Source organism: Cavia porcellus, unplaced genomic scaffold, assembly GCF_034190915.1.
Source record: "Cavia porcellus strain 051 isolate PalLab524CR breed Dunkin Hartley unplaced genomic scaffold, mCavPor4.1 scaffold_2, whole genome shotgun sequence".
NCBI lineage: Eukaryota > Metazoa > Chordata > Mammalia > Rodentia > Caviidae > Cavia > Cavia porcellus.
This window is the reverse complement of record NW_026947485.1, coordinates 86897909-86913989: the sequence shown is the minus strand read 5'-3', so window position 1 is coordinate 86913989 and position 16081 is coordinate 86897909. Positions and strand designations below refer to the sequence as shown.

Here is a 16081-nt window from a genome sequence, read left to right as displayed (position 1 = left end):
CCACAGAGAAGGCAGAAGAGAAATGAAAGGAGACTTACAGGCTGCTTTTACTGAGATTTGCACGCAGATACATTTGTTAGAGCTGAACCAAAGTAGAATGTGAGCCTTGCCTTCAGTTCTCATGCAAATTCCTGATCTCTGCTTACTATGTTGAGAGTATTTGGTTACATTCATCTGCTTCCAAGGAGATTGGCATGGACAAACAGCATAACTCACTCGAAACCATTGAAGCAAATACAAATGCTGGTTCAACCAGATAATCTGGGATTAAGAGAATCTGTACCAAAGATCCATTCGGAAATTGAGCATTTTAGGCAAAGAGCTGATTAAAGTAAACCACAATATTATCAAACTGGATGAAACCCAATGATAAGTGATTTTGCTGACAGAACATAAGCCAACTGGCAGTCTTCATAAGATAGACTAATTAAACTTGATAAGGTATAATTTTCTCTGCAGATCTCAGCATGGCATCACAAACTTGATCTCTAATCAGAAGACTGCACTTATTTCAGGCTCTTTGCCCATCACGACTCAGCTGTTGCTCAGTTATTACCCATTTAAACAGAGCAGCGCCACCTTTGCTCTGAGAAGGAATGTACAAGACGTTACTAATTTCCCTCAGCCAGCCATGGGAGGAAGGATGTTGAAACCATGGGCAGAAGGGGACTGGAATTGTTCTTTGCTGTGATTGCTTTAACACCTTTCTTTATGCTAAATTAGAGTGGAAGAAGTGTGAAAAGGGCCACTGCATTTTTAATAGAAAGACCGAGTAGTTTATTGATTTAATGGACAGAAAATTTCACATACTTTTTTTCCTTGTGAAAATTGTATTAAGTCAATGTTAACATTAAATTGTAGACAGTTTTGAGGAGCTTTATCTCACAGAACACAGTAACAACAACTCTAGCCCCCTTTATGCATTTCTTTCAGATAAAATACAGACAAGACTTCCATAAGATGAAAGGTGCGGCACATTACCACGCCCTTCCAGCCCAAGACAACCTGGTCCTTAAAAGGGCTCAGAGTGTGAACAAGCTTGTGAGTGAGGTATGTATGGGGGAGTATTCACCCTTATGAGCTGTCACCCCTTTGTCTCTTAGAGAGCAAATGGGGTGCTCCTGTCATAAAAGATGCCAGTTCAGAGTGTGGCATACACTATGTATGATTACCAATTTCCAAAGAGTGGTTATGTGTTAAAATAAAATTAATGAGCAAGCCTAGAACCAAAAATATTGAACCTTTTTCAGGTTGCTAAAATCTTTCTTCCCAGATCTTACCAGACTATAAATATTCAAAAGCATAAGGCAATAGATTTCTAGTTGCCAGAAGGAGTCTTGAATGACCCAGCTTTTAAATAATACGTCATAATGACAGGGTGGAAAACAAAGATTAGAAGAAGTACTACGAGGGTCAGACATCTGTAGTCCCAGTCTGGGGAAGCTTTGTCACCTGACAAACTGTGGGAGGATGCTCCTTTTAGGCCAAGCCTGTCTTTGAGCTGGGGGAATGATGAGGACCCCTTCACATCCTCCACGAGCTCCCTCTATGCTATCTGTACTCCAGTATCTCTCCACAGCAGCTCTTCTCTTTATATTGCTTCTCTGGATTTGGCAGGCATTTCTTCCTTCCTCTGGCCACAGGCAGAATCATGGCTATCAAACACAAAGCATTATCTGCATCTCAGAACACATTGCAAATGTCCTATACCGTTTTTCTTCTCTAACTTCTTTTTTTTTTTTTTTTTTTTTTTTTTGGTCTTTTTCTTTTTTATCGGTACCGGGGATCGAACTCATGACTGCCTGCTTGCAAGGCAGGTGTTTATGCTGCTGAGTTAAATCCCCAGCCCCTCTTCTCTAACTTCAAAAGGCAGGTCCTTTACCCCAAACTGTTCATTGACTCCTGATCCTCTAACTTTAGACAGCTGTGAATCACCAAAGGACACTTTCTTGACATTTTGAAGTAGTAAATGGCCTTGAACTTTGCATTTTAACTAGTGTTCCAGATGATTCCAGTGCTCTAGAGCAGTGATGGCGAATCTTTTAGAGACAAATGGAATCCACAGTGCACTTACTTATCACAAAGTGCCAACATTGCAATTAAACCTAAACACCAAGGTTTTAGTTTAGAAAAAAGAACTCACATATTCACAACTTTTGTCTTAAAAGAAAAACAAAGAACATACATGCCATAGGTTTTCCCCAGTGCTGTATACCACAGGCTTAGCCTGTTTTGTAAATAAAGTTTTATTGAGGCACAGCTCCGTCATATTTATATTATCTGTGGCTACTTTCCAGCTACAAGGATGGAGGTGAGCACTTGTTATACAGACATATGGCTGGCAAAGCCCAAAATATTTTCTATATTGTCTAGATGGGACCTTTGCATTTATTAGATTGTCCCTTTGTCATAGACTTGGAAAAAGAAAGTGTCTGCTTCTGTTTCACAGAGTTTCAGGGACAGAACCAGAACCAGTCCAGCTCTACCCAGGCAGAAATGTTACTGTCCATTCTTTGGCCTCTCTATATGTGAATATATGTAACTGAATACATGAAAATAATGACATTTCTATAGTGTTAGAATCCAACTGTCTATGCAGATTATTTTAAAATTTTGTACGATAATGCATCTTGCCTACTTTAAAAGGCATGTCCCCCACTGTATAGTTTTATCAGACCTGATAACAAATTAAGCTGTATGTCTGTGGTAGTAATAAGTCACAAGGGAAACTTCAATTTCTTTTTGCCCTGTATTTATTCACTGAGACATTAATGGTAATTGTCCTTACCTGCCTTCTGTAATTACCTAGGATGAGGAGTCTATTTAATAATAATGATGGCCTCACATTTTCCATCCAGGCACCCAAGGGAACTTAGCCCACCTCTTAAGTTAAAGACCCCCTCCATCAGAGTAGTCTCCTTTATTATACTCTTGCTTACTACTTATTTTTGGTTAAATTTTATTGAAGTGCACACAGAGATACCTGTATACATTGTTAAATATATTGGCTCTCTCCAGTGGACTTATCTATGTAACTAACTCTCAGATCAGGAAACTGAAGTCTTGAATGTCGCCTCATGATTCTTATGAAACATTTTCATCTGAGAATAACCACTTAATATCTGAAAAACAGTTTTACCATTAAAATTATTTTTGTGGTGCTAGAGACTGGACTCAAGACCTTGTGTATACTAGACAAGCCAAGCCTCTGTGATGAGCTATACCTCCAACCACAGTTTAGCTGGGTTTCTTTTCTTTTTTTTTTGAGCTGTATGAGGTCTTACAATATTTGTTCTTGAAAAGGAGCACATATTTTTAATTTTCAGAGTGAAATCAACTTTTCATTTTTTGCTTTTATGAAGGAAAACACATACCTACAGTATTCTGTGCTTGGGATTTTACAATCTTGGAAGTTTTAAAAAATATCCCAGATAAATCCTGGGGATGTTTTTAGGAATAACTTTCAGTTTAATTCCATTGTGTACCTGGTGTTTTGGTTTTCAAGGTAGAGTATAAGAAGGATCTGGAAAGTAGCAAAGGTCACAGTATCAACTACTGTGAAACGCCTCAATTCAGGAATGTGAGCAAGATCTCAAAATTCACCAGTGATGTGAGTCCTCCATGCCTTAGCATTTGGGCATGATTTTAGAGCTTAATTTGTAGGTATCCTAAGAGACAATCTAAGGAATGTATTCATATGTCTTGGAAAGCATGGCTTCTTAGGTATAAGTACTTGTGGGTTTTGGCTAAGATTGCCTGCTGGGATTGGTCCTTATAGTGTCATACCTTGCTGTGCTGTCTTCATTCTCATACTGACTTTACATCCTCAGAGCAGGACCTGTCCTCTCTCTCTTTTGCACCCCTTTTGTGCTGCACAGTGCCCTAGTGATGGATGCTAGCAGTGGAACCTGGCTGAGCATGTGACATCCCCTCTCAGTGTGACTTCATGCTTTTGGATTAATACATAATCTCCCCTAACCCTCATGTTCATCCCAGCAGCTAGACATTATTTCTCCATCTTCCCAGATGAGTCAGTAGATACTAGAGTGGTATTTGTGAATTTGGACACTCTCAGAGAAGCTCTAAAGATGTAACTTGAGAACATCAAGGACCTATTGTAGATTGCATGATTTTTCCTTCTGTTTGGCTACATATAATAGTAGAATTTACAATTACAGGTGGCACTGGTAGGCTCTGATATATAGTAGCAATATATTTAAATATTCCTATAGCATTGAAACACAAGGGTAGGGGATTTTTTTTTTTAATTGGTACCGGGGATCAAACTCATGACCGCCTGCTTGCAAGGCAGGTTCTTATGCCACTGAGCTAAATCCCCAGCCCCAGGGGTAGGGGATTTTAATGTAACTTCATTAGAAGCCACTAGATTTTAGTGTTTGTGATCTCACATCATTACATTTTGACTTTTGCTTTATTTTAAGCAGTATTTGGGAGGAACATCATTATTTCAAATGGTTGCAGTAGTGACCAATTTTTACATACAGAATTGGACAATGCTTATTTTATTCTTTATATACTTTCGTTGTTTGGTATCTTTGGGAGAATGATTCTACCACCCCCTTGTGAATATCAAAATCCTCAGATATTGAAGTCCTTCTTACAGGAGTGGCAGAGTATTTGCTTATAATCTTTACATATGCTTGCATATACTTTAATATCTCTGGATTACTTAGAATACCTAATAACTATTACTGTGTTTAAAACATACTGGCAAGAAAAAAATCAGTACAAATGCAATTTTTTTCCTGAATAGTTTTCATTCATGGTTAGTTGAACTTCAGCTACAGGCTGGTTACAAGTGGAGGGGAGAGTACACAATGATTCGTGCCAGGTCCAGCCTGGAGCTTTGCAGACAGTTCTGCTATCAGTAGCGCTAGTCTGTTGGAGAGCTCCACATTTACATGGTAAAATGTCACACTGAAAAAATCTGGTAAATTTAAAACTGAAAATGGAGGGGCTGGGGATTTAGCTCAGCGGCATAAGCGCCTGCCTTCCAAACAGGCAGTCGTGAGTTCGATCCCTGGTACCTATGAAAAGGAAAAAGACAAGAAAAAAAAAAAAATCTGAAAATGGAAAAACAAACAAAACATCAAATCTGCTCTGTGCTGTCAACGCCCATTGGACACCATGTTCTTATGTGTTTGTCTGCCTGATTTATGCTTGCTTGAAATTTAAGTTGTTAAAAATAGTTCGCTTTTTGTTTATTCAGTAGGACTCTGGTTACTGAAGCAGCTTAATTTATATTTTGGGTTTAGTGCATTAAGACGGTTATGTTCAATGAGTTGGGAGGTTTTTGTTGAAAATTTTATATTTCCACATAGAATAAATATAAAGAAAACTACCAGAACCATATGAGAGGCCGCTATGAAGGAGTTGGCATGGACAGGCGGACCCTCCACGCTCTGAAAGTTGGCAGTCTGGCCAGCAACGTGAGTGCTTTGTGCACAGGTCTGAGAGGGTGGCGTGTGCAGGGGGACATGAGGACTTCAATGAATTCTTCAGCCTCCCTTTAAAACAAGCCTCTATTTTAGCGTGTGAAGACAGATCCATAAGAATTTCTAAATGTTAATCAATGCAGCCAACGATTTGTAAAATTCCTTAAGATTTTCAAAATCTTAATTTATCTTAGCTTTCTCTGGTTCAAAGAGTACTTAGCTTTATTAGAATTGACCCATTGTGATAAACATTCTCAATTTCTGAGAGGTAAAGAGATATGGATAAGCATGCTTCGTATGTGAAATTCCCCAGGTTCAAAAGCTTTTGGGATTTACCTGCAGCTAATTATCTGGGTTGCTAGTGTGTCCACTTGTTTTATTCAGTCGCTGTATTTATTGAAGACTTCTGGTGTCCAGGCACTGGTCAAGGTGATGGGGTAACAAAACAGACCAGTGCCTCTTAGTGGGTCATCTATTGATCTCCCTTTGGCTTTGTCCATCTGCTTCACAGATTTGCAAATGCCAGCTTATAAATCATGGAGGAGAATTAAAGGACACTTAAGGGAAACTGGTTTTATTACCAAAACATACAAATGTCAGATTTCCTCTGCTTGGGAAGGTCAAATTTGACCCTGAGGAAGAAATTTTAAATACTCTGAAGATTTGACTTTATTTATTTTCTTGGGGTTAACCAAGAAGGGCTTTCCTTATACATTCACTTGTGAGTGTTCCTTTCTCAACAAAAATGACAAGCAGTCCCTTAAGTAAAAAGTGAAAGATAAAATAAATATGCTACAGAGAGAAGTTGACTGATTTTACATTAATAATTCAGATTAATTTAAGACCAAAGTGTGAACATAATTTTCCTTGGCGGTAGTGAAAATGAATTAATTGTTTCTGGCTATTTGAAAACAATCCTTAAAGACATCTCAACCAGTTCAAAAGAAAATGAGGACTGATTTCTCTTCGCTTGTTCTTGCCTTTGTGTTTTAGGTAGCCTACAAGGCTGACTATAAACACGACATCGTGGATTATAACTACCCAGCCACTCTCACTCCTTCCTACCAAACAACAATGAAACTGGTTCCTTTGAAAGAGGTGAGTCCTCTTCCAGTAGCCCTTTGGCTTTATTTCTTGTCACTTCCTTCCTGCAGTGGGGTGTGGGGAGGTTGTGAGTCTTCAGCAGCTGAATGGAAAGAAACAGGATACAATTTATAGGAAAGGGAAGGGACTTAGAAAAGGGGAATTCTTTTTTCCAAGGGGGTCCATTTGTGCATGGCTGGAAACTCAGATTTTCAAGGTAAAGTGGGAATGATTCTGGTTTTTGTGTTACAAATAGCCTGAAATTCGGTTTCTCCTCTTAGAATTTGGAAGGCTATATCTACTGATCACATTCATAATAGTTATTCTTTAGCAATGGTGACCTTTTTTTTTTTTTTTTTTAAATCTTTGGAGTATAGTATATTAAGGACTGAAGAAAATAAAATAAGATGGACAGATGGATGAAGGGTAAGGGACAATGCTAATTTTTGTTCTTTAGGAACACATTGGAAAATTATATTTGCCCCTTCATTATTGTAGCATATAAGTCTACAGTTAGGCTTGTCCTAAACAAAATTGTACAGTTAGTTAAATTTATTGGCTTCTAAGCATGAGTTTTACTACACTTATAATTTTTTTTAAATACAGAAAAATATAAAGGAAAAGATAAAAGCCATCAGTTATTGTAGGAAGTAGTTAAAGTGGCTTAGAAATGAGCGGGTGTCATAGGTCTTAGCAGAGGTGATTTGCAATCAGTAGTGTAGCAAGTAATTCTACACACATTCACTGACTGTCTTTCAAATCCTTTGGGGGTGAGCACAACTCACCCCATAAATGGCAATTGATTTGGGTTTTCCTGTTTCCTATTTTCCCTTCTCTTTTGCTTGGTGTAGGAACTATAGGATTCATCTAGGTCTTACAAAGTGCCTAGGACATTGAAAACTAATAATTGGTGAATCATAGTCTACTGGATGGAAAGGAACTTCTCAAATATGTAATATAGCAGGAGATAGGAAATAGAGAAATATAAGAACTTAAATTGGCTTTGCTTTTCCCAAGAAATTTTGTTGGTTGACTTACTCATTTCACCTTAATGAAATCCATAGTCAAACTTAGCCACTGCTAAAGCTATTTTCTGTCTCCTTTGGCTGCATGTTTCACCCGGGACGCTTGCCAGCTGAGAACATTTTGAAACTTGACTGTGTCCTTTTGCAGTAGAATTCTAGAAACGATACCTAATGAATAGCACACATGTGCAGACACACACCTGAAATAGATTCCTACAGCTGTGCACTTTCATTAACATGATTGTTATTACATTTATCTAAAAGACTCTGGATCAAACTGTAGACCTGGACTATAATGAGCCCATCTGGGGATACCTGACACTATGCTTAAACTGGACTGAACTAGAAACACTAAGTTGAGTGTAGAGCTAGATTCTCAATCAGCAGCACATAAGCCACTTCCAGCCTCAGGAGTACTTTATTTAGTCATTCATGTTAAAAATAGCTGTATGACCATAAAGAAGTGGTGAGTTTGCATAAAAAAATGTTTACCTTTTCTTGAAAAATCTACAAACTTGGGAAAAATGGTCCTAGTCCTTGTGTGGCAGCGGTGGGCTGGGCCTAGTGGTGGCTGCTCTCTGTGTCTTAGATTCCTTTACTTTCCCTTCGTGGCTCTGGTGTGAATTTATCCCACCTAATGAAGGGCCTCTAGTATTCAGGAAGTTTGAGGAATTGATTCCAAGAGAATTTGCATTCTCTCCATCTGGTAGCCTTAAAGGTGGTGGAATTGCTATGAACCTAAATAAAGCACAGCCTTTAATTAGAGAGCATTTCCCCTCTAGATGGGTTTTATGAACATTAATAGAATTAAAATGAGACTCTATCTTTAGCAAAGAATTCCTTCGGAATGTGGATTGAAGCCATGGCCAACCATTTGTGATGTTAAAAAGATGTGATTAATTATGGAGACTGTTCATTATGTCCTACAGAGCAAAATAATTGTGCTCTGTGACACACTCAATGCAGAATTGTCAAGAATAAAATGCTATTTTAAAAATATAGTTTTTGTGACATTTTCATGGGCCTAACTCTGAATTCTAATTGACTTATTATGAGTTGATAATTTTTCCCTCTGAATTAATGCATTAAGGAGTCATGGTACTCTAATCTCATTAATAGTTGACATTGAACTGACTTTATAGTTCCTAGTTTTCTCTGAATACTCAAGGTACACAGAATTTTTCTCCTTGAATTATTAACTAAAATTCACAAGTACTCAATGCTGTCCTTTCCTCTAAATCCAGCCAAATACTTTGTGACCCATGTCAGGAGCACTACTTTTCCTAAGCCTTTTTTGAGGATTAATCTGTGAGCTATTTATTTGTGCTGGGAGCATATTTCCCTGTCTAAACAATGCCAGCCCTGGTTGTGGGTAATCTAGGAAACACCAGTAGTCCCGAGCACACTAGCTATGGCATCTATGGTTTTACTGCTTACATTAAGAACCATGTTTGGAGTCAGACTGCTGGGATTTGAATCCAGACCTTGACACCTACTAGCTGGGAGACCTTCAGCAACTCACTTGAGGTCTTTATGCCTTAGTTTCCACGTTTTAAGGTAAGCATAGTATTAGTACCCACCCATGGGGGGGTTGAGAGAATTAAATGAGGTGACGTGTGAAGCACTAGGAATGGGGCCAGCACACAGTAAGGGCCATGTACTGGCCATAGTCATTATTAGCTGGTGTTGGGAGAGGCAAGAAAGAAGTGAGTACAAGCCCCAGGAAAGACAAGCTGGCAGCCAGTGGACCCAGAGTGACCTGTAAGTCTAGTTGGCTTGTATCATTGAATTTTAAAATTATGAATTAATTTGCCTGCATTTAACAACTGGAAGATTTTATAGTAATATGACTATCTTGTTTCTTGGGAATAACTGAAAAATATGGCCACTCTCTTCTCTGCACTGACGCAAGATGCCCATCCACCATAGCTGGGTTAAACCAACATCTTTGGCTACATTCCCCACCACTCCTCACTACTTCCCTGACAATAAGGCCTGGCATTGAGTCTTACACGCAGTAGAGAGCCGGTTCTCATGCACATTTGTCATCTTTGGGTTGTGGACTCTGTACTGTGTGCTGCCATCCTGAGGAGGCAGTGGTAGGAGGGATGAGAAGACAGAGAGGATGATGGAGCCACGTAATTTAAACATATAGGAAATGGTGGGAAAGTGCGTGAGTGGCCAAATGGGGCCCTGTGAAGGGCTGAGCTGGCTGCTAGAGGCATGGGCCAGAGGCCTGGGTGGAATCCAAGGACAGATGGCGATGAGACGCAGCTGGGGATGGGGAGTGTTAGGCAGAGCTCAGGCCTACAGAAGCTGCCACTGCTGTGGAACGCTGAGTGGGGTTATGGGCCTTGGGCAATGAAACAGAGACTGATATCTGTGTGTGAGGCCTTTGATGGTGATTTAGTCTCCAGGACCTATGTTGGTCTCAGGTGTTCTCAGGAACTGCATCAGTTTGGGGTCCTGGGATCAATAATCTGGGGCAGGGCTGTGTTGGAGTTCAGTCTCTCTGCACAGATACCTGTGACAGTTTGTCAGAAGAATGAATGAATGAATAGATGAATAGATGAATGAAAGGAAACTAGGCAGGTGAAAAGAAAGAAGGGTAAGATGAAGGATGAATTTACTTCTTTCCCCTTTGCCTGGATTTTGGGTTACTGGCTGGAAGTTGTAAAAGGGGTCATTGGCCATCTACAGCCCATAACCTCACCTTCTTTTCCTTCATCCTGGCTCCCTTCTTCCTGAACAGGTAACAGGGCTCCTCCTCAGCAGTTCACTCACACCTCCTTACCCACTCTGCCTAGATCTGCAAATCTAGGCCTTTACTTCTGTGCTCCAGTTCTCTTTCCCTCTGCTTTAGATCTTGGTTATGTACACTTGGAGGAAAATAAGTCCATTGGATGAATATAATCTTGCATGTGAATGACTAATAATTCTTCACTCTGAAAAGCAATTTGTGTTTTCTAAAGGAAAATGCTTCACTGGCCCTGTGGTAGCCAGGACTGTCCTGATTCACCTTCTATTCAGAATTCACGTCACCTATGCAAGTGTCTAGGTGATGCTTGGGAACTCATGCAAGGTAGAAGCTAGTGTCACACAGGGGCTGGTGTACAGGCTGCACACATGTTGGGACTGTGCCTGCAAAGGTCCATTTGAGGTCCTTTGCCCCTATAACAAGACACCTACATGGCCTGGAAGGAGTTTCTCTTTAAAAACATATCTTGTGTGTGTGTGTGTGTGAAGTATGAGACATACACAGAAAAGTATACTAAGTAAGGATATACACCTTGAATTTTGATAAAGTGGCCTTATGCACATTTTTATTGGGACTTAGCCTGGGAAAAGAATTATTGGGACATAGGGTAGGTGCCAAGAGGCCATTGCTGGGTTGTACCATTCTGCCTTCTGCCAGCAGCATTAGAGGAGTTTCCACAGCTCTGCATCTTTGTCAACACTTGATATTGTCTGCTGTTTAAATTTTTTCTCTTGAGGTGGAGGTGGAAAGATATCTTGTTGTGATTTGAATATGTATTTCTCTGAATATTACTGAGGATAAGCACCTTTTCCTACGCTCTCCAGCCAGATAGTTGATCTTTTTGTGAGTTGTCTGTTCGGGTTCCTCCCAGTTTTTCGGCCTGTTGGCTTGGAGTGCCTATTGTTATTCAGCTGGAACCTTTGGTTCTTTTTCTAGTCATTTGAGACTTAGTTGGGTGGGGGAAGGGCACCAAGCCAACCATAGAGGTAAGAGCAGGGTACATCTCGCTGTGCCTGTTTTTATTCAGGTCAACTACCGGCAAAGCATTGACAAGCTGAAGTACAGCAGCGTGGCCAGCACTCCACAGATGGTTCAGGCTAAAATCAATGCCCAGCAGCTGAGCCACGTAAGCTGACTTGTGTCTGCCCAACCCAATGTGGGGGTCTTGTGGTGCTTGGGAGGCCTCTGGACATCTACCCCAAAGAGTGTACTTTATTAATGGTGGCATGTTTATTACAGTGCAAGATGATCCCCTTTATTTAAAATGTTTCATCATGTAAAAATTCAAATATGCTCAAAAGTAGAGAGAATAACCTAATGAATATCCATATTCCTATCAGCCAGCTTCAACGATTTCCAGCTCCTGGCCCGCCTTGCTTCAGTTGTATGCCTTCCTCTTCCCCATTCCCTATTCTTATGAAGAAAAGTCCAGGCATTATATAACCTAATCTGTAAATAATTTGGTATTAATCTCTAAAAGATCATAGAAAGTTAAGCATGTTTACATAATTTAATATATCACACCAAAAAATAAAAAAAATAAACTAGACTGATATTATCTGTGCCCAGGATTCAGGGCTAATTTCTGGGCAAGATTATTCCTCAAATGCTGCTGTGTCTTCCAGCAGGAACCACATGACTGGTTAGCTCTTTTGTGTATGTGATTTAAGATAGCTTTTTCCCAGTGTGTTTAATCACTTTTCATTGACTGTCTTGCATATAGTGAGATATTCTGCACTTCTCTAGGTTCAAGAATAAACTTGTGACAGGCATGGGTGAAATAGTCACAGGGAACTTTTGCAAAGTTGTGAATTTGAAGGCAGCTTTGAGTTGTTTTATTTTTTGTTTGGCATCTTTAGTATAGTAATCTAAAAACATACCCCAAATTACAGGCTTCCTTGTAAAATGCCTTTTCTTGAAATTCCTTCCCAATGATAGGTCTCAGGGGGAAAGAGGATGTCTTCCCCCAAGTTGTCCAATCCTTATAAAAACGTAGCAGATGTATTTTTAATCCAACAGGTGAATTACCGTGCTGATTATGAGAAAAATAAGCTGAATTACACACTGCCACAGGATGTACCTCAGATGGTGAAGGCCAAGACCAACGCTGAGCTCTTTAGTGAGGTGAGCACATCATGGGAGAAGGTTGTAGTGGGGCTTGTGTGTAGCTGCAGAAGTGAGATACCAGGATGTTCCAATAGGTAGGGAATGTGCTTTTCCTGAGAAAGTTTCATCAAAGATACACTTGTGTAATCATTTTGAGTTTTACCATCTTGTGGCACACTGTAATTTGCTAAGGATGAATCAGTCATAGTAATTTGTTTCTCATTATGTGAACATATGTACCATGTATGTGAACACACACACACCCATCACCACCATCAGTATTGTCATTGTCCTGGTGACTTCTAACTGGAGACTGTGTGGAGGCAATTTAAGTCTTTTTAAATTTTATTTATTTTAGAGAGGATAAAACAATAAAACCAACCAAAACAAACCAGTGTAAAAGATACAGGACTTCAAAACATTAACAAATCAACATGCCTTTTGATGTCTTCAAAATAGCTGCAGATAATTTCAGATATAGTAAAAATCAAACAGAACAGAATAGAATAGAAACAATAAAAACAAAGCAATGAATGTAATAAAGGACTTCAAAACAAGCCAATAGTAAATACAACATGGCTACCATAAAATATCTTGCTGTCTTTGAAACAGCTGTTCTGGCCATGAAATTTAACATAATCAAACAAAACAAAAGAGAATAAAACCCATCCCAACAAAACAATGGAAATAATATAGGACTTCAAACCAAGACCATAGGGCATCAACAATGATCATCACCCTCAGAAGGAGATCCCCCCAGATGCCATACTGTATACTGCTGTCCTCTGAACCTATGATCAGACCACTGGCCCTAGACCTGAAAAGTTAGTGGAACACCAAAGCACCACAGGCATCCAATTGCATTTCCATAGCTATCATGACAGCCTGTGTTTCCCCTGATAAGCCAGTCACTTACGGCGGAGAGGAGCTGGTATTTCTCATTTGCCAGCCTGTATGCCAGTAGGGGTTGGGATCTGTCTGTTCCAGTCTGGTGGCAGCCCACCAGAAGTCTAAGTTTTAAGAAGAGCAATCTTAATCATCTGAGTCTCTTGGTGTCACTGGTGATCTGTGATTAGGCTTCTCATACTGGATAGGATTTGTGGGACAGCAGAAGAATAAAAAAGATCTAATATTTTTTGAAAGCCAGCTCTACACTAGGATAGGTGAGATGAGTTGTTATGGAGCTACTATAAGCCCCAGGAGATATTGCAGAGCCACAGTTGGTGACCAGGATTTTGGTATCAGGTAAGCCTGGGTTCACGTGTTGACTCAAACACTTTTCTTTTTTTAAACCAGCCTGATCTTAGGTGAGCTCTTTAATTTCTCCAAGTTTTACAGGCCTGATGTGAAGATTTGCAGTGACTGAGTTGAAAGCATTAGGGAAGGGCTAGCGAACAGTAAGGTGTTGACCATATCAATACCTTACTTACTGATTTAGAATTTGCTTTCATAGACCAAATGCAGTTTACTCTTGCAGCAACTCTGAGCACCATAATATATTATTTTTGTAAATTGTAAACTAAAGCTCAAAGAGGTACTTAATTATCCAACATCACATGATTGGGAAGTAACAGAGCCAGCAGGAGCGCATGAGTCCTCTCTGTGTCCTGACCCAGTACCGTGGCCCCATATGGTCCAGTGGCTCAGGACCAATGGACAGTGTTCATAATTATTACTACCAGGTTGAGAGTAACAACCAAGACACTGGGGGCACAGAGTCAATGAAATCAACTTTGCTTTAAGGAAAAGTTTCACTTCAGCTCTTGGCAGGAATATTGCTCACGTGTGCTTTTGTTTTGAAGGTTAAGTACAAAGAAGGTTGGGAGAAGACAAAAGGGAGAGGATTTGAGATGAAGCTGGACGCCATGTCTCTGCTGGCCGCCAAGGCCTCTGGGGAGCTTGCCAGCAATGTAGGTTTCCCCTCATTAACTCAGAAATGCATCAAGAATGGCTCCAATAAAATGTCAGTGGTCCTGCTGAAAAAAAAAAACTGTTAACATTGTAAACATCACAATACTTTGATCATTTTCTGGGTTCACAGAAGACTGGGAGGTGTTTTTTCAGAATTGTTTTATTTGGACTTGTTAAGCCAAAACCCCACAGATGGCAAAGTTGCTCCTTCACTCACAGTAGACTTTCTTCTTTCTCTCAAGATTAAATACAAAGAAGAATACGAAAAAACAAAAGGCAAAGCCATAGGAACGACTGACTCCAGGCTTTTGCATTCCCTGCAGGTGGCCAAAATGAGCAGTGAGGTAAACACTTTTTCTACCTTCCAGCTGCAGCCTCTTACTTACAGTTATATGATATTCAGTTTTCTCTGGGCCTACTTCACCTGGAACTACTAACCTTTTATTTTCTACCTTCAATTCTTTTCTCTTTCTTGGCTGGTGTAAGATGTTATTGGTTTCTTTAAAGCAGATGGGGAGCCTGGCTATAAGATGGCAGCATCTTTTGATCAAGGTTCAAATGTGTTTGGTTGTATTTATTTATGCTGTAGATGTTCACAAGCCATTATTATGGACAAAATTCTGCACAAGATACTTGGGCTATAAGACTGAATAACTCTTAATAAGTTAACGAGCTTAGCTTTCCTGAGAGATTGCCCCAATCCACTTTCTGTTACCACAACAAGAAGCCTGAGGCTGGCGATTTATAAAGAAAAAAGTTTATTTTGGTATGTATTTCTGGGAACTGGAGAGTCCAAGTTTGGGCAACTGCACCTGGTGAGGCCACTGTGTTGCATTGTAATATGGTAGGATAAAACAGAAGGGCAAGAGATAGAACATAAGAGGTGACTTACTTTATGATAACCCATTCTCATAATAACCAGTCCAGTCCCTTTGGAGAAAATGAGCCCTAAGAGAAATGATATAACTTCTGGAGGTTGCCCAGCTGGTAAAAAGAAGGTCATGTTTGAACACAGGCTTGCCTGCTCTGCAGCCCTAACTTTATTATTGAGCCTTTTAAAGCATCTACAGAAAACATAGGAAAGGAGTCTCCTTCTGGAGCATCCAGGTAAAAAGAGTTCAGAAGGGTGAGTGACAGACCTCCAGAGATGAAGTACACGAACCCATAGCTCCCCAGCCATCCTGCCTTATAGGAGGGGCTGGGTTAAATCTTGTTGATCACAGATGATGACTTTGCCCGGAATGTCTCTCTCTCCCAAAAGCCTAGATATCTTTCCTGTATTTTTACATCACTCTAGCTAGAGCAGGCTCTAACTAATCAGCCTCGTTTTTTTGATCCATGCAAGGTTGAATACAAGAAAGGTTTTGAAGAGAGTAAGACCCACTTCCACCTGCCTATGGACATGGTAAATATTAGGCATGCTAAAAAGGCCCAAGCTCTCGCCAGTGACCTGGACTATAGGAAGAAATTGCATGAATATACCACACTGCCTGAAGATTTGAGGACTCAATGGGCCAAAAAAGTCTACGGACTCCAGAGCGAGGTGAGCCTCACTCAGTACTGGCTCTTCCCATGTGTCTTGCAATTAGAAGGTACAGTCTCAGAGTGATTTTGAACCTGAGCATGAGTCTATTACATAAATCAGAGGACTAAGAATTGCTGCTGGAAATATACAAGGCCCAAGGAAGAGAGGTGGGGAGGAGGTAGAGTCCAGGCAGTGGAGACTCGAGGATGGAGAATTA

The 16081-nt window shown here is 40.1% G+C and overlaps 1 protein-coding gene across 8 annotated transcripts in view; it reads left to right on the top strand.

The window, feature by feature from the left end:
* Window positions 1-16081, top strand: part of Nrap (nebulin related anchoring protein) — a 66355-nt gene that overhangs the window by 13028 nt on the left and 37246 nt on the right. For 5 of the 8 annotated variants that reach the window (XM_063244758.1, XM_003475086.3, XM_013158397.2 and 2 more), the window contains exons 11-19: window positions 934-1050; window positions 3506-3610; window positions 5343-5450; window positions 6450-6554; window positions 11350-11448; window positions 12342-12446; window positions 14231-14338; window positions 14582-14683; window positions 15685-15882. In XM_063244758.1, coding sequence (XP_063100828.1) covers window positions 934-1050; window positions 3506-3610; window positions 5343-5450; window positions 6450-6554; window positions 11350-11448; window positions 12342-12446; window positions 14231-14338; window positions 14582-14683; window positions 15685-15882 — 1047 coding nt within the window. The remainder of the gene's footprint in view (window positions 1-933; window positions 1051-3505; window positions 3611-5342; window positions 5451-6449; window positions 6555-11349; window positions 11449-12341; window positions 12447-14230; window positions 14339-14581; window positions 14684-15684; window positions 15883-16081) is intronic. The other 3 variants (XM_063244759.1, XM_063244757.1, XM_063244756.1) reach the window with 1 other exon arrangement.